The sequence below is a fragment of the Pelophylax lessonae genome, assembly GCF_965119305.1.
Source record: "Pelophylax lessonae genome assembly, chromosome: 2".
NCBI lineage: Eukaryota > Metazoa > Chordata > Amphibia > Anura > Ranidae > Pelophylax > Pelophylax lessonae.
The window spans coordinates 407,968,807-407,988,426 of record NC_138769.1 but is presented as its reverse complement, the minus strand read 5'-3'; the positions used below and the strand labels follow the sequence as shown (position 1 = coordinate 407,988,426).

The 19,620-nt window shown below is 39.9% G+C and overlaps 1 protein-coding gene across 5 annotated transcripts in view; it reads left to right on the top strand.

The window, feature by feature from the left end:
• The window catches only part of CAMKK1 (calcium/calmodulin dependent protein kinase kinase 1), a 362,689-nt gene that overhangs the window by 199,271 nt on the left and 143,798 nt on the right, over positions 1-19,620 (top strand). For all 5 annotated transcript variants that reach the window (XM_082244977.1, XM_082244975.1, XM_082244976.1 and 2 more), the window contains exons 7-9: positions 38-74; positions 9,316-9,337; positions 13,926-14,014. In XM_082244977.1, the coding sequence (XP_082101103.1) occupies positions 38-74; positions 9,316-9,337; positions 13,926-14,014 (148 nt within the window). The remainder of the gene's footprint in view (positions 1-37; positions 75-9,315; positions 9,338-13,925; positions 14,015-19,620) is intronic.

The following is a 19,620-nucleotide window of genomic DNA, read 5'->3' as shown; positions in this document are numbered from 1 at the left end:
AACTCTTGTTCATTTAACCATTGTATGTTTTTTTTAGGTACTGGATGATCCAGCTGAAGATAATTTATACATGGGTAAGGAATACATTTCTTTTTTTTAATTTGTATGCTTTTATCAAAGAGAGATTTGAGACAATAAGTGAAAGCAGTCAGCTACCACAGCTATGACCTTAGCACTCTAAAGCCTATTACACACAATGAGAATATCGGATGAATGATCGTCCATTTTTATTTATTTTTTTGCATGCTAGTTTTCATATTGAAAACAAATAGGTTACTAAAGTACGAGCATTCTCGTATGACAGAATAAAAAATCGAAAGTGATGTAATGTAGTTGTATTGTATTTTCGGACGAAATTGTGCTGATTAAACGAAAATCACAAGATCTGGTATCGTACGAGAAAAATATTCGTGGTTGTCCCTTCGGAAAATTTTGACCGAAAGCTGTGTACTAATGATCGGATTATCGTACGATGTTTTGATGGTGTGTATGGGGCTTAACTGTGCTAAAAACGTACTCGATTTACCAATCCTGAGATCTATGAATTCCCTACATCCAGATTTCAGAGAGACCCAAACAAGATCATTAGGAGGTTATAGTAATTTATCTCCTAGAACTGTGCTGTTTTCAATTGCATTAGAATTTCCAAAGCAAAAGGGGAATGGTTTGTACTCTTCTTTTTTGTCCATTGAGGGACTCAGGAATTAGGAATTAGTCAGGTTTACTGCCGCCTACAGGAGATTTGGACAACGTTAACCACTTGCCGACCGCCGCATGACTATTTCCTGCTGCAGTCAGCCCCCTACATGCATAGTGACGTAGGGATACATCGCTCGCCCACGAGCCTTTAGGGGGGCGAGTGTGTGCCGCCTGCAGGGCTCTCCAGCCCCCACTAGTTCCCTGCCTAGCCAGCGCGTGTGACCGGTGGCTCCGATGTCCGCTGGCCACTCGCGATCTCCCTCAGGAGATGTAGAAAGACAGACGGCTGATGTAAACACAGCCGTCTGTCATTCTTCCTGAAGTAATGACAGAGGCTATGCGATCCTGCTATGTAGGATCGTAGGTCTCTTTGATTACTTCACAAGCCACACCCCCTGACAGAATCACACCCCTAGGGACACACTTAACCCCTTGATCACCAATAAAATTAACCCCTTCCCTGCCAGTGTCATTTTTACAGTAACAGTGCATATATATAGCACTGATTACTGTAGTAATGTCACTGGTTCCCCCAAAAATGTCAGTCAGGGGTCCGATCTGTCCGCCAAAATGTCACAGTCCCGCAAAAAAAATCGCAGATCGCTGCCATTACTAGTTTAAAAAAAAAAAAAAAAAAAATGACATAAATCTTTCCCATAGTTAGTAAATGCAATAACTTATGTGCAAACCAATCAGAATACGATTATTGCAATTTTTTTTTTTTTACCAAAAATATGTAGCAGTTTTTTTTTTTTTTTTTCTCTTCTTTCTTCGCTTTCGCCCCTCTGTTTCCTTCACTCTTTCCCCTCCCTTGGAACTCCTGCTCTGCACTTCCCTATCTTGTATTTTCAACATTCTATAAAAGGTTGGGTAGTGACAGTTTGGGAAAAGTTGTTGATACCCTGCTGATATCTTGTATCCCTCTCCGGGTGTCTTGAGCTACTGTAATTCAGACGAGTCCCGAGGGGGGGTGTTTCGCCCCCTCTTTTGGACGTGGAGACTTGTTTTTCCAGTTTTCTCTTGCACTAATGCACTACCATTCTTGAATGTTTATTTTGTATGGAAGATGCTTCCCCTATTTAACTGGGGTATTTTTCGATCACGATTGTATTTATGTTTGTTTTTTCCACTGTACTGCCTTTCTCAATAAATAAAATATTTGGGAAAAAAAAATATGTAGCAGAAAACAAATTGACCTAAAATGTTAAAAAATTTAGATTTTTAAATTTTTTTTGAGAATTTTTATGTAAAAAAAAATGTGAAAAATATTATTTTTTCAAAATTGTCGCTCTTATTTTGTTTATAGCGCAAAAAATAAAAATTGCACAGGTGATCAAATACCACCAAAAGAAAGCTCTGTTTGTGGAAAAAAAAGGTCAACTTAATTTGGGTACAGCGTCGCACGACTGCGCAATTGTCCATTAAAGTCACGCAGTGCCGAATCGCAAAATAGGGCCTGGTCATTGAGCAGCCAAATCCTCCGGGGCTTAAGTGGTTAAACCAAAGATTTATTGCTACATCACTGCTTGAGCTTTTCTCTATATAGCAGCTATCGAGATCAGCATTTCCTGGTCTGGATGTGTGAGGCTACCCTGGAATGTAATCTCCAGGCTCTGGTATCTGTTTTGTGGTGCTTTCCAGACATGAGTGTACTTTTAAATATCTGCGGAGCGTTGTACAAGTCCAGACTTTAGTCCCAACAGTCTATCTCTGAAGAGACTGTTTCTGAGGCACCACAGTCTTCCACTGTCACCTCAGTTTTACAGGGGGGTGTTTCAAACCCTATTGATGCCATACGTAGTAGCCTGCATTTGGAGGATCAGCCTGCTATCCCTCTATGTGGACTGGAAACACCCTGAAAGTGCCTGATCCCTACCTGAAAGTGTTTTTGACCTTTTTACTTCGGATAGGGGAATTTGCAGCGGTCTGTTTCTCTGTGGCTATACCAGTGACGCATCTTAACCACTGGATTGGTTGAAGGTTTGCTCACCTTTCTGTAATTCATTGACCACTAGCTAAGATTTCTCTATAAAGCTTAGTTTGAATGTATTGGTCTTGCAATCCCTCCCATTTTGCCAGTGAATTTAGGCTGTCAAACTGTGCCAGATTTGGTGGATTCCCTTAAAAGACATCCCCACCTTCAGGATAAGCCCCTGTTTCTAGAGACTTGTGCTTGAGTTGTGATGACTTTTTACAAGTATCTGACCTAGTGTCTTGCATGGAACTGATGTCTATACAAAACCTGACTCCCACTCAGCCCATTGGGCTCAAAGCCAGGGGTCAGCTAACTCCTCTGAAAAGCCTTCTGCATGAAGGTATGTCACTGCTTTCAAAACTGTGGGGCTGATTATGCATCCATGTGAACTGGTTTTTGAGTAGTTTCCGTCTCTGAAATTGGGTGCAGAGAACACCCCTTTTAGCCAATAGGCTCTTCCCTTTGTCTCAGACACCTCCTTTAGTTGCCCGTCCTTTTCTCTTGTGCTACTGCACAAAACAACGCAACTTCCCCAGTCTTTCTTGGTTCCCCACTTGCCAGGAGCCCTTGCCTCTGTTTAAATGGAGGCTCACCTGATTCAGACACTCATTTCCTTCCTCATGACAATCCTTTATCCTTGGGTACTGTTAAATCCCATGTGATATATAGTACAATTGTAAAAGTTTTGGAGTGTAGCTCCTCCACAGGTTAAAACCCAATTTGTGGGTGTTCCTTCGGGGAGTTAAAGACAGCTCTATAGCCACTGCCCCCTTTCTTTGTAAAAAAAATAAAATAAAAGTTTTTCTGGTTTCAGGTTACCCTGCCAGCACCAACTGATCATTCACAACTGACGCATTAGTAATAGACCATTTAGCTCTGGCTGGTTTATTAGCAGCTGGCAGATAGATCAAATAGCCCTGCCAGTGCTGACTGTCAATTTACAATGGTAAATGATCAGTCAGCACTGCAGGGCTGTGTGATCTAGGGAACTTCTAGTAAACACACACCACAATAACAGCTCTTATAGTCACGTAATGATCATTTTCTAGTGCTTGAGCCCTTCATCAACAGTTAGGGAGTTTACTCCCTCATCAGGGATGTGTAGGGTGTTGGGGGAACCCTCTATCAGAATAGTCTTCCCTTCTCTCTCATTGACTCTTGGCCCTTCTCAGCTCTATTGTTAGGGGGCCTGGGCTCTGTGCATGATATCCAGATTGTGTATATGGACCAGATAGTCCCTGGTCTAACCCATCAGTCTCTTCAAACGAGTGGCATATCCTTTTCCCCCCTGTTCTAGGGAACCCCACCTGCCAGAGAGTCCTCATACCCTGGGCTAAAGTCCAGTTCCCCAGAACAGTTTGTTCCTTCGGCATCTGGGTTCTTCTCATCATCTGTATGGTATGCAGAAATTATCACTGGAGAATTCTGTGGCTCCCACAAATTGTCAGCAAGTGGAAAACTTTGGGTTTTTGCTGAAGGCAGCCCCTGTTGGGGGTAGAATACTTCCAAAGATGTTAGTGGGACCTAATCACCTGGTCCCACAAAGATCTGCAGCTTCTCAGGTAAACTCCTCCAGATGCCTTCACTTCTGCACTTAATCAAGTAAATGTTCTTAACATTGAGGCAAAGTTTCCTGTGCCTCACTTAATGACTGTGGACAAAGGGCTGGCATAAATCAGATGATTCCTGTGTTAGTTAGGCAGGTCCTGCTGAGTTCTTCTGCCATGCCCCAGAGATACCTCTGGGCCTACAATATCTTCTGGTGCCAAACCATGGTTGCGCTATACCTTTGTCCCCGCCTACCCTTGCAGGGGTGTCTCTTGTGCAGGCGTCCTGGGATTGTACCCTTCAGTTCTTTACTAGTCTCAGGGGTCACTTACAGTCCCTCTCGGTAACCTACTTCATTTTATGGAAATTCCTTCCCTGAGTCCCAATAACTGGGAATTTTAAGGTTTGGGCCTTTCTGTGTAGACCAAGATCGCCTTTTCTTTCAATTAAGGGGCACAGCAGTGTGAGGTTTTTTTTTTTTTTTTTTTTTTGGGGGGGTTTTTTTTTGTTCTTGCCCTTGGTAACCCCATGTGGGTGGCAGCATAACAAGTCTGTGTCTGAATGCCAGTGTCCCTCATTGAACTCCACAGAACAGATTTTACTGTAAGTACAGTACTGAAATCCTATTTTTAAATGTATTTTTGTTTTCATTAGAATTTCTGTTTCTGATCAGGTTTGAGCAGTGGGTATTTTAGTATCGCATGCAGATGTATTCCAAAATTAAGTTTGGGGAGCTGAAATGCTTAAAAAAATAAGTAGCATGATGAAAAGCTGAACTACTGAACAGATGTATTCACCCTCAAGTATACCCCTCCAACTCTTATACTTGTCTTTCTCACTCTGCTGGATCTTCATTATAAAGCCCACTGGAGCAGCACAGCCTTTTATCTTAGTCTTCCGGCTGGACTTGGTTCTCGAATGATACCTTTGAAAAGGCCATGAGATAATTTAATAATAAATGTCTTTACAACGGAATGAATGCAGCTGGCAGACTTTTGGTAAAACTTAGAAAAATATACACTGCTCAACAAAAATTAAAGGAACACTTTGAAAACAAATCAGATCTCAATGGGGAAATATTTGATGCTGGATATATCTATACTGATTTGTACTGGGTAATGTGTTAGGAATGAAAGGAGGCCACATTGTTTGATGGAAATAAAAAATGATCAACCTACAGAGGGCTGAATTTAAAGGCACCCCTAAAATCAAAGTGAAAAATTGATGCAGGAAGCTAGTCCATTTTGCTGAAATTTCATTACAGCAACTCAAAATGGTACTCAATAGTTTGTATTGCCCCCCCACGTGCTTGTATGCATGCCTGACAATGTCGGGGCATGCTCCTAATGAGACAACGGATGGTGCCCTGGGGTATTTCCTCCCAGATCTGGACCAGGGTATTACTGGAACCTGGCTGCGTTGGATGGCCCAAAACCCAATGTTCCAGAGGTTTTCTATTGAATTTAGGCCAGGCGAGCGCGGGGGCCATTCAGTGGTATTAATTACTTCATCCTCCAGGAACTGGCTGCATACTCTCACCAAATGAGGTCAGGCATTGTCATACACCAGGAGGAAACCAGGACCCACTGCACCAGACCATAGGGTCTGACAATGGGTCCAAGGATTTCATCCCGATACCTAATGGCAGTCAGGGTGTCATTGTTTAGCTTTTAGAGGTCTGTGTGTTCCTCCATGGATATGCCTCCCCAGACCATCACTGACCCACCACCAAACCGGTCATGCTGAATGATGTTATAAGCAGAATAACCTTCTTCACTACTTCCCCAGACCCTTTCACGTCTGTCACATGTGCTCAGGGTGAACATGCTATCATCTGTGAAAAGCACAGGGCGCCCCGGCATACCTACCAATTCTGGTGTTCAATGGCAAATGCCAATCGACCTCCTCGGTGCCGGGCAGTGAGCACAGGGTCCACTAAAGGACATCGGGCCTTCAGGCCACTCTCATAAAGAAAGTTGATTGTTTGGTCAGAGACCTTCTACGGCCCTGTCCAGCTCTCCTAGGGTAACTGCCGGTCTCCTGGAATCTTCTCCATGCACTTGAGACTGTGCTTGGAGACACAGCACACCTTCTGGCATTGGCAGGTATTGATGTGCCATCCTGGAGGAGTTGGACTGCCTGTGCACCTCTATAGGGTCCAGGTATCGCCTCATGCTACCAAAAAGTGGGTACCCTCACCAATAACTGGTCACTGGAGCAAGGAGCATTGAAAAAGACAATGCATATGAAAAAAAAAAAAACAGACATTTCTAAGTTCAAATTACCGACCAGCCTTTCGACCAACCAAATTGACCTGTCCAACAGTATGCGTTTAAAAACGGGGGTTTAGTTGCACACATTTGCAAATACATGCATAAGCCACAGAGCCCTGGCAAGGCACCCCATGCTATCGCTTCATGCTACCAGTAGTGTTACTGACCCCAGCCAAATGCAAAGCTAGTGAAAAAAAGTCAGAAAAGATGAGTAGGGAAACAAAATGTCAGTAGCCTTCACCTGTAAAACCATTCCTGTTTTGGGGGTTGTCTCATTGTTGCCCATCTAGTGCACCTGGTTATTTCATTAACACTAAAGCAGCTAAAACTGATTAACAACCCCCTGTGCTACTTAACGGACCAGATCAATATCCCAGGAGTTTTAATTGACTTGATGCTATATTCTGATTTAAAAGTGTTCCATTAATTTTGTTGAGCAGTGTATTTCAAAATATAAAAATATAAACCTGGGAAATTTACCATCATCACTTGCTAACCAAACTATACTATCTTCTGCCTCACCCCTGTTCAATTGTGCAAATCATGAATTTTACATCAAAATGCAGACGAAAAACACGTTTGCTTTCGTCAGTGTTTTAAACTAGATTATAGCCAGGGCTTTAAGTTATTGGAGATGGAAATGCCAAAAGTGCCTAATCCTAATGATAGTAATACATACACAGTATCAGGAGTTACAGGCTGGATGGCTGGAAACTCTTTTTTGCATGTAATCTTGCCACATAATTTCAACTGGTGCTTTGTCTCTGTTTTGTATTATTGTGGAGATTCATGTGGTAGTGTTTTGATGTTATAATAATTTTCCCTGGCAAAATTTCCCAGCTTCATCAGAGAATATATTACGGTCAACTGTCTTGCTCATTAGCCTTTCTAGCAACTGAAAGAGTCCCAGTAAGCAGAAACTACAATTGTAGATTTTTTAACCGTATCTGGAGTTTACATTGAAGAACTTGCTTTCTTTGCCTTCTACTAGGCATAGATCTTGCTGCCCTTTGTATACAGTACCTTGAAAAAAGATTTATACCCCTTAAAATTTTCCACATTTTGTCATGTTTCCAAAAAAAAGCGTAAATATATTTTATTGGGATTTTATGTGATCGACCAACACAAAGTGGCACATTATTTTGAAATGGAAGGAAAACGAGAAATGGTTTTCAAAATGTTTTACAAATATGTGAAAAGTGTGGCATGCATTTGTATTCAGCCCCTGAGTCAATACTTTTGTAGAACCCCCTTTCCCTGCAGTTACAGCTGCAAGTCTTTTTGGGTATGTCTCAACCAGCTTTGCACATCTAGAGAGTGACATTTTTGCCCATTCTTCTTTGCAAAATAGCTCAAGCTCTGTCAGATTGGATGGAGAACATCTGTGTACAGCAATTTTCAAGTCTTGCCACAGATTATCAATTAGATTTAGGTGTGCACTTTGACTGGGCCATTCTAACACATGAATATGCTTTGATCTAAACTTTTGCATTGTAGCTCTGGCTATATGTTTATGGTTGTTGTCCTGCTGGAAGGTGAACCTCTGCCCAGTCTCAAGTCTTTTGCAGACTCAAACAGGTTTTCTTTTAAGATTGCCCTGTATTTGGCTCCATCCATCTGCCCTGTCCCTGCTAAAGAAAAGCATCCCCACAACATGATGCTGCCACCACCATGTTTCCCGTGGGATAGTATGTTCAGTGTTAGTTTTCCACCACACATAGTGTTATGCTTTTAGGCCAAAAAGTTCAATTTTGGTCTCATCTGACAAAAAAAAAAAACTTTCTTCCACATGTTTGCTGTGTCCCCCACATTACTTCAAGCAAACTGCCAACAGGATTTTTTATGGCTTTCTTTCAACAATGGCTTTCTTCTTGCCACTCTTTAAAAAAAAGGCCAGATTTGTGGAGTGCACAACTAATAGTTGTCCTGTGGACAGATTCTTCCACCTGAGTAGGGTGGATCTCTGCATCTCCCCCAGTGTTACCATGGGCCTCTTGGCTGCTTCACTGATTAATGCTCTTCTGTCCCGACTTGTCAGTTTAGGTGGCCGACCATGTCTTGGTAGGTTTGCAGATGTGACATACTCCTTCCATTTTCAGATGATGGATTAAACAGTGTGCCATGAGATGTTCAAAGCTTGGGATATTTTTTTCTAACCTAACCCTGCTTTAAACGTCTCCACAACTTTATCCCTGACCGGCCTGGTGTGTTCCTTGGCCTTCATGATGCTGTTTGTTCACTAAGGTTCTCTAACAAACCTCTGAGGGCTAAACAGAACAGCTTTATTTATACCAAGATTAAATTCACACAGGTGGACTCTATTTACTAATTAGGTGACTTCTGAGTGCAGTTGGTTCCACTAGATTTTAGTTAGGGGTATCAGAGTAAAGGGGGCTGAATACAAATGCACACCACACTTTTCAGATATTTAATTGTTAAAAAAATAAATAAAAAACCTTTATTATTTTCCTTCACAATTATGTGCCACTTTGTGTTGGTCGAACACATAAAAATTCCAATAAAATAAATTGAAATTTTTGGTTGCAACATGAGAAAATGTGGAAATCTTCAAGGGGTATGAATCCTTTTTCAAGGCACTGTATGTTCAGAAATGGTTTACATCAAATTCCAAAAGGAATATAAAATAACCCAGCAAACAAAGCAAAGCCAAAAGGGGGCAAATGAGAAGTGCGCTGTTAAGAATTACATACACTTTAAGAGACTCTATCAGAAAAATGATATTTTTTGTCAATATACTGAATGTGTTTATATTGCATCAAATAAACTTGATTTTAATTATTATATTTTCTTTTTTTTCAGTGTTTGACCTTCTACGCAAAGGGTAGGTAAGAGATGAAAATTTTCCCTCTTGTTCTCAGTTATGTTAGTACTTTGTGCCTGGGGCTGTTAACTATATAGTACAACAGTACAGTTAAGTAACCGCTTTTTTATCTCCCGGAAAAAAAAAATCAGAGTTAATATTCCGGACACTTTATTTTCATTATTATCTGTATTTCAGTAATAGCAGCTCTGCAAATTTTAGTCATTTGTATTTTGCTTTGCATCTGTAGGCTCTGACTGGATAATTTTATATTGCAAATGGTGTTTTTTATTTATCTACATTTTCCAGATATACCAATTTGGTCATTATTTTTTTAATTTCTTTTTTTTTTTTTTTAAGTATAAGCTGTATTCGTCCTTAAAAATAACTGCTACTGCAAAAAAAAAATAAAAAGTGGTTGTCAATGTAATTTTGTACATTATTATCTATGTTCACTTAGAAGCACATCTCATAACCAAGGTAGCAAAGAAATTTGGTGTTTGCACAAACCATTCTGAATTTACATTTTTATGTTTTTTTTTTTTTTTTAATTAGGTGAAAATGTGAAATGAATGGGTAATCATGACCGTAAAAGTGAATAAAAATGTAGCTTTAATTACCTTTTGGTGCAAGTGTCAAGATGACAGTGCATACAAAGAATAGAGGCGCAGATGACAGTATAGACAAATGATACCAAATATTAACAGTAGGTTATAATGGCAGTGAATTTGAATGAGAGGATGTTTTGGCGAGTGAAAAGCTGGCAGACAGACAATTACAGCTATGCTTACTTTGTAAAAAGGTCAAAATGAAAGAATGATCATTTAACTGAGAAACATTTGCAGCAATGCCAAGTTAGTCTTGCATGTTTGGATGACAGTGAATACAAATTATAGATGTTTGGATGACAGTACATACAAATGCTTTTTATCAGCAATATTAGGTTGCAAAAGACAAAATCTGATACAGTTCACATCTTAAATATAGGCGTGCTGGGTCCTGGGCGCAGATGGTATGTAGCAAGACCATACATAGCTCAAGCTGCAATCCAGGAGATAATTACTGCAATAATGCAATTTTATTGAGATAAACCGTACAAATAACAGACCTTTTTTTAAACGCTTTAAAAGGAATAAATAAACAAACCCACAGAATATACAGAAAATATAATGTAGCAATGTAGTTATAATAGCCTCCGTAACAACAAAACCTGGTCTGGGGAGTGACCCTCCCCCTCTAGGTATGATCCTGAGGAGTTGTAGAGGCAGAAGGTTTTTTATCTTAATGCATTGTAATCATTAAGATAAAAAGCCGTCTGTGTGTAGCAGCCTCCCCAGCACCCCCAATACTTACCTGAGCCCCATCTCTGTCCAGCAATGTCCACCAGTCCCTTGGCTGTCTGGGACTCTCCCTCTTGATTGGCTGAGACACAGCCACTGCGCCACTGGCTCCCATGGATGTTAATCAAAGTCAGTTATCCCATCAGGAGAGAGAGGGGGTGGGGTCCAACGGCAGCTCTGTGTCTGTCCCTCCCTCGACAGGAGGGAGGGGCTAGGAACAGGAAAGAGGGACCCGAGAAGAGGAGGATCTGGAATGCTCTGTGCAAAACCAACTGCACAGAGGAGGTAAGTATAACATGTTTGTTATTATAAAAAAAAAAGAGACTTTACAATCGCTTTAATAAAATACACTCCCCAAATGGTATCTGTGATTTGCATTGTACAAAATAATAGACACCCACAAACTTTTGATTACCATAAATGTGCATGAAAGACACTTGTTGAATGAGTAAGATTTGGTATGTATGAAACAGAAAGGGACTGAGACAGATTTTGAATAATGTTCCCAAAGACATTTCTTAGATGGGAAAGATCTTTGTTGGATCAGCGAGATGGGTTTTGTGTCATATAGCACTGAAGGGAAGACTGAGACCAATTTGGAAGAGGTGGGACAGGCTTTTATTGGAAGGATCTGTTTGTAAAATAGAATTTTATTGGATGGATATGTTGTTTGTGATACCGAATTGTCAAATCAATAGCAAAGGAGCACCTTCTTAACCACTTGCCGACTGCTCACAGTATATTTACTGCGGCAGTCAGCCCCTCACAGGCAGAGCGACGTAGGTCTACGTCGCTAGCCTGTGAGGGTCTCAGGAGCGAGCGTACGCCGCCGGAGGCGTGCTCCCGCGCGGTCACGGACCCCCCCGTGCGTGTCACTCGTGATCGTCGGTGGAGAGGGAGAAAGGCAGGCGGCTAATGTAAACAAGCCACCTGTCATTCTCCTCGGTGTATGAATGATGATCATACGGTTCTACTAAGTAGAACCGTTGATCACTGTTCATACATCTCAAGCCACAGCCAATCACAGTTAGAATCACGCCCCTAGGGACACACACAGCCCCTCCCTCTCAAAAAAAGTTAACCCCTTCACTGCCAGTGTAATTTTACAGTAACCGTGCATATTTATAGCACTGATTACTGTAGAAATGTCACTGGTAACCCAAAAAGTGTCAATGTCAGTCAAGGCTCCGATCTGTCCACCGCAATGTCGCAGTACCGCAAAAAAAATCGCAGATCGCCGCCATTACGCGTTAAAAAAAAAACAACAAAAATGACAAAAATCTTTCCCTTTGTTAGTAAACGCGATAACTTTTGCGCAAACCAATCAAAATATGCTTTTTGCGATTTTTTTCTTTTTTTTACCAAACATATGTAGCAGAAAACAAATTGGCTGAAAATGTTAAAAAATTTTGATTTTTACATTTTTTTTTGGGGAATTTCATATAAAAAAATGTGAAAAATATTGTTATTTTTGCAAAATTGAGGCTCTTTTTTTGTTTATAGTGCATTATCGAAAAATCGCACAGGTGATCAAATACCACCAAAAGAAAGCTCTGTTTGTGGGAAAAAAAAGGACGCCAAATTTGTTTAGGTACAGCATTGCACGACCGCGCAATTGTCCGTTAAAATCACGCAGTGCCGAATCGCAAAATAGGCCCTGGTCAGGAAGGGGGTAAAATCTTCCGGGGCTTAAGTGGTTAAACCAGTGCAGATATAAACATGTACTGTAAATATCATACCAAAAAATATTCAAAACATCCATCATACATAAAGTGTGGCCCATAAAACATGAATTTATGACATGCTAAAAACCTTTTCTTTGTGAGTCTAATCTTTCATTTTTTTTTAAAAAAAAAACGTTTTTCTTTGGTACTTCACTATTATTAGCCTCTTTTTTTAATGCATATGGGATTTCCATCTTGATGTACCTATCTGTGTTCTGGAGTCATATATGAGGACAGCAGTCTGGAGAGGATTATACAAAAGGGTTTTCAGATCTTCCAGAAATCTTGGGGGTTCATTGTTACGATTATGACTGTGAGCTGCTCTCCTGTGGGATTATTCACTGGGTGTTTTTGATTTCCGCATTATTAGCACGATTGCAGGACAATCTTCATTTGCATTATGGGTGTTTCACCCTGAGCTTGTATACGTTTTATGGGCTACACTTTATGTATGATGGATGTTATGTTTATTTTTTGGTATGATATTCACAGGTTTAAGTAGGCACTCCTTGATTTGACATTGCATATGTACTGTATTACTTATGAGTTAGTTGCCATTTTTTTGTGTTTATTATTTGGGCGCAGCACATTCATTTTGTGTTTATTGTGATACAATATTAAAGATGGACGAAGACAGATTAATAGGACATCTGGGGAAATTTCCAAGGAAATATACTGAATTTTTAAAAGAAGTGTTGTGATAGAAAACTTATGGTAGGTAGAAAAAGTTTCTAGGACTCTTTTGGGGTCTGAGAAATGTTATGTATGACAGAGAATTGCAGGATACATGTGTTAGATTGTGACAGCTAGTTGTTAGATTTCTAGGACCTGAGCTGACTTTTCAAGGACATAAATAGACTTTTTAGTGTACGTGCAAGAGGGATATGGAAGGCAAGTGACAAAAGTTTGGAAAATGAGCAAGTCAGGAGTGATGTGTCTGGAATTTGGGAGAAAATTGTGTATGTGAGTGAGGTTTGGGCAGTACGAATTGAGATATTCTAGGGCAGTGGTCTCCAAACTGCGGCCAGGGGGCTAGATGTAGCCCTTTGCTTGTCTTCATCTGGCCCATTGAGCACCATTGCCCCTGCTGATACCATCAGTGGGGTACTGTTGATCCCATTAAAACCAATTATGGGGCATTGATGCTGGGGCATTTTCTACTCTCACTGGCCACAGTCCAGCCCCATAAAGCCTGAAGGACAGTTAACTGGGCCTTTGCTTAAAACGTTTGGAGACCCCTGTTCTAGGGGGAAGAGATATAAGTGATGTTTTCAGGGAAATTAGAGAAACCTAGACGTGAATAGTGTCTTAAAATGAACACTATATAAAATATACTAATAAACTCTGGAGTTTGATCTGTACTAGCTGCCTAGTTGCAGATCATTTTGTTTTTGGAGTGAATAATAATTTACTGCTTGCATCTGCGTTTTTACTGAAATAAACATTTCTTCTTTTACATCTTTCTGCTTAATAAAGATTGCTTCCCTGATAAATGTTTTATGGTCATGTCATCCGTTTTTGAGTGACTGTTTTTTTTATCCTTAGACCTATCATGGAAGTACCATGTGATCATCCCTTTTCAGAAGAACAAGCCCGAATTTACTTCAGGGATATTGTGCTGGGTATAGAATACTGTAAGTAGCAATGTTTTAAGTAATCTGACTGCTTTCTAGCACATTGCTTTTAGCACTTTGACGATAGGGAAAACACACTTCTAAGGTGCTTGTTAATTATTTATCATGTAATGGTTTCCTTTTAAAAAACAATGTTTTTGTCACGTAAGTGAAAAAAAAATCTATATCTTTGCCAGAAGAAATTTTGCTTGATAAATACTTATAAGATTGTCTCGGAAATCAAATTGTAAAAGTGAAACAATGCAAAATGTATTAGCTGCTGTGCTGTCAGATAAGTGCCAATATCATTGTTTTGTTACTGTGTTTTCTGGTTTACAAATGTGCTTACATTTGCTGACTATAAAGTTCAATGTTTTTGTGGTATTATTTCAAAGATGTTGTAGATACAAAGGTCATGATACTTAATAACTAGTGTAGCTTGTCATTTAATGTAGCTTTATTTTAAAAGAAAATGGTTGATGGTGGGATTTAGTGATTGCTTCAGACTGTTACAGTACATTACCATACATGCATTAATGTGCGGTAAGGCAGCCTATCCATTTTGAAAGAGCTGACAACATGCAACAACACAGGCTTTGATTGACCCACAGCATTTTTTTTCAACCCAGAGCACCACAACAAACATATCTATTTGTGTGTTTTAGTGCGCAAAAACACACGTGTTTGTGTGCTAGGTTAAGTGCAATCGGATGCAACTCTAAACCGGTATTAAAATTTGAGCTGCCAGACAGGCAGAATGATGTTCGAGTAAGAAGCTCTAAAGTGAGACATTTATTGCTACTGATATTGCAGTCTGCTGTCTTAAGAAAGGCCACAAGATAATATGCTGTTATTCTACAAGGTGTTATCTTCTCCCAGTAGGCCATGATGCTGTAGTACATAGATCATACTCATCAGTAACACGTGTTATCTATTTCTGCAGTGTCCTGCCCTACCCAGGAACAATGCAGAAAGCCCCCCCACCCCCATCCACCATTCCCCCCCCCCCCCATCCCCCATTCCCCCATCCCATATGATTTTTCCTTCTGTTCAGAAAGATCAGGTATGAACCTACTGTTCTCATTCATATACTGTTCTGGCCTATCTTTAAACATTAGGGTGAGAAGTCTAGATGCTGATGCTCCCAGCTTATATGGAGGATAAAATAGCCATCAGTACATATGTTCTTAATTGACAGATCCTTTGTTCCCAATGAATGGTTGAACTTTGCACTTTTGCCTACCCTGTATGTATGTATGATATTGTTGCCAAAAACTGTCCGTTTGTGAAACTATGATCTCATGGTTATGAGCAACTGTGCCTCAGGTGAGGGTACTGAGTGAGATGTGAGCAAAGCTGCCATCTGAATTTAAACTGCAGAAGGGAAAACAGACTTAGCCGTGGGTCAGGTAACATGTATCTACCAGTATGGGGCTGGAATACGTAATGTGGCTCCGGTGGTGATAGCAAGGCTATGGTGGCATATTACTTTTATATAATAGGGGTAGAGGTTCCATCCTGCGTTTGTTTAATCCAGTAAGTAAAACATGTAATGCTCCTCTTAAAAACACACATTAGTATAACTAATATTATATAAATTTCCACATAGTTGTCCATCCATTTTAACTGATTTGAGAGTATATGATTTTCTTTTTGATCACACTCATCTGAATACATGAAATGAATTATGAAATGCCATCATTTTTATTTACTTGTCATCTGTTTTGCTTTGCATCTAGCATCTGCCATAGCTCTAATATAATATTTCCCCTAATGTGTAAAAGATAATGCAGCATAGTTCTATATGTGTGATTAATATAGGTGTTAGGTGCTTTGATTTTCCTCCAGCTGTTTGCGGTGAAAGCTAAGCAAGTGCCAGCTACAAGATAGTTTTCTTGGTCTGCCACTTCCTCGGAAAAATATCTTCCTGTGACTCATTCCTTTTCCTTTACTACCTGCCAAGCTTTCAAACAAAATGAATTGCTGGCTTAAGAGGAGGATAGCCTGCACATGCAAGAAGGAAAAGGCAGACAACACAGTAGACCAAGCAAAAGAGAAATTACAGGGCATTGGAAACCAGAAGTGAGGAGTACAGGTGTGCCATCATCATATCCTAGCTGTAAGCCAGAACAAATAAAGGTCACATACACAAAAAAATATTGTATAGCATGTATCCTAAAGCAAGAGCCCTCTTCAGACTGGAAATTATGTTTACATGTGGATAATTACAGTGTGTGTCCAAAGACACCACTGACTGCAATTTTGGACATTTGCTAGCCAATTACCAATGCTGTTTCAACCTTTTACTAGAAGACCTATGTGCATGGCAACTGACACAGTGGTTACTTTTTGACCAGTGATTTTCCTCATGCTCTGGAGTAATGGTTTTCATCTTGGCATATATTCTGTACTCTGAGTCTACCACTCTATAGCTGGATATCAATTTGTAGATTTTAGTTTGTCCTGGTAGGGGTTGGCCAACAGATGAAGTTTTTGATGTTAAAAAAAGTCAACAGACTTACAGGTGTGTACCCCACTCTGCTGTTCCTTTTACCTGTGAATGGTCAAAAAATGTTCCCCATTTTTATACCCATTTGTGCCTTAAAGTGATATTCAGGGTTCAGTTTTTATTTTTCTAAAATAATAAACATGTCATACTTACCTGCTCTATGCAATATTTTTGCACAGAGCAGCACCAATTCTCCTTTTTTTGGGCCCCCTCTGGTGCTCTTGGCTCCTCCCCCTTTAAGTACCCCTCCTTGCTATAGAGGTACTTGTGCAGTTTCGATCCCAAGCCACACTGTGTTTATCTATTGACACACTTAGTGCAGCTTGGCCCTGCTCCCTGCTCCCTCTTCAGTGGATTTGATTGACACAGAGTCCATGGTATGAGGGAGAGTGCACAGTGCTTGATCGGGCTCAGGTGAGTATTTAGAGGAGTGGCTGGTGGGGAGCTGCACCTAGATTTTCTACCTTAATGCATGAAATGCATTAAGGTAAAAAACCTTTAGCCTTTAGAACCATTTTATTATTACAGTTCCACTTTCATTTAAACACAATGCAGACCAGAGTAACCACTCCTGTATTGGTGGCCATATAGACACTTCAATAAAGAAATAATTTTCTTTTCCAGGCAATCTCTTCTGCTAGGAATAATTGATCTATAGTTGACATCCTACTCAATCTATATGCCACACAAGGCAAAGTGAATTTTAAATTGGTAAGATACAATCGTAACTTACAATAGTAAATTATCAATCACATCCTTCTTTCTACCATGTAATCTCAAAATCTGATCCAAACCAAGCAAGACCACTTTACATGCGAAAGCCTTTCCTTTACTGCGGACACTCCAGGTGCTGGCAAAAGAGCCTGGCCATGCTTCCAATCCTGAGGTAAGTTCTTACAACTAAACCCATCATGGGGAAACACATCAGAGAGGTGTGGTCCATGGGTGGTGACATTCTGTATGATGTTCATGGCTCAATAAAGGTTTTATGAAGAAGTGATGTAATCAGTGTGCTTGTGTTCTGCTGTTTCCTTACAATCTGATTGAAATACGATCATATTTATGAAGACCATATTTATGAAAACGTATCTTGATAATGTTGATCAATGCAAAACCATCAATTTTCTACCCTGGGCGATTGACTCAGTTTGAATCTGATCTAAACTGAGTCAAAAGGGAAGTTATGGCAATTCAATTGTTTTCTGATAGAATATTTTGATCAAATCAAACATCAATCGGATAACAAAATGTAAGCGCGTGTTACCACCATAAGACGCTTTCTGCACTTAGCCATACACATCAATACATTTGTGTTGTGGACACCAGCAAGGAACCATGTTCCCGAGGCACAGTTATTGTATGTACCAGAAAATCCATTGTTGATGCTCAAGACAGATCCCATAAATGTACATAAATATCCATCTGGTAAGCAGCTTGTAGGATTGGGGTGACGGTCCTTTGTGTGGAGTTGACCCTTTTCCATGTCACGACTATACTCTTCACTGGCATTATATCTTTTTCTGGTAAGCAGTTAGTGATATCGGTGGTGGCACTGTTTTCTGGAACCATTTGGTGTTCACATATACTATATCTGACGATTTATTATTTTAATCTGGTAAGCAGATTGTACTATAGGTGGTGGCTTTTTGCACTTTGGTGTGTTTATTATTGCACCATCTAGAGGAATCTCCCTTTCACTCTGTGTAGTATATCACATATCAGTTTTACGCTATGGGATCCTTTACCATTTATTTTTCATGTGTACGGTCATATGTTCGCTGAGCCATCACAAGTCACAAGACCTGATATACAGTGGAACCTGACTGTAGGATATCCTTTTTGGAGCTCTTGGGTGCCAAACCCTTATATTGGGCGTAATATCTGAAGCATTCTGGTAAGCAGTTTGCACAAATAGTGGATGTTCACCTTTCACAGTGGATCTCACGTACAATTTAATTTGAATTTATATAAGAGACTCAAGGACTTTTTATATCATAATATATATTTTTTTGTGTGTTATAGCACATATTCACCATTTAGCGAGGCTTATTACTATTAATATTAAGATCCCATCATATACTTATTTTAAAACCGGTCATGTTGTTGGAGAGAAATATTCAAAAGTCTCTCCTGGCAAAAGGTTTTATAATAAGATAATTTTCCTTTAAAGTAGAATTAAAGGTAATGGTTTAAAATTACACATCAGCAACAATTATATTCTAGTATTTTACTTATTCTATATATAACACTTTCTGTTCATTCATTTTATTTGCAAATGCTGAGGTTGTAGTTTGCTTTCTTCTGCTGCGTCAGGCAGCTGGATGTATTGTTGAAGCCGTTCCAGGCCAGGATTAGGAAAACATTTGAAAGAGACAATTTCCACTGCTTCCATCACTTTGGATTATGTTTCCTGGCTGGAGAGAATAAATCACATTGCAGACAGGAAAAAATCAGAGAGCACTGCTGTGTATTAGGAAATTGAATAGCAGAATGATAGCCAGGAATTAAAGAGGATATTCGTTCCACTAACAAAAGAAAATATTTCACCTGATTAGAATTGCTGCCTTTCCCTGGGGCCTTTTTTCAACCTGAAATCCTCTTATGCAGAGAGAAGGCTGTAATGTTTACCTGATGGAAATAAACTAGTATATTGTGTTTCTTTATTTCTTTTGTGGACATTTGCAAAGTGTACTTTGGTGTTTGTAAACGCAGTGTACCTTATGTACAGAAACTGCATAAATGAAATATGGAGGTGGTGTTCACAGCAACCAATCAGAACCTTAGTTTAGTTTTCTCTATTATTCCCCAAAGGTCAGATACTGGCTGTTCTACACAGTTACACATTCTTCTCCATGGTTTCAGGCCATTATGGATTTAGCCCCAGTTCAGTGCCGCAACTTTGAAGCCAAATCTCAGCGGCACTATGTCATGACCTGCATGCGACTTCTTTAACCGCTTCAGCTCCGGAAGGTTTATCCCCCCATGACCAGGACATTTTTTGCGATACGGCACTGTGTTACTTTAACTGACAATTGCACGGTAGTGCAATGCTGTACCCAAATAAAATTAGTGTCCTTTTTCCCCCACAAATAGAGCTTTTTTATGTGGTATTTGATCA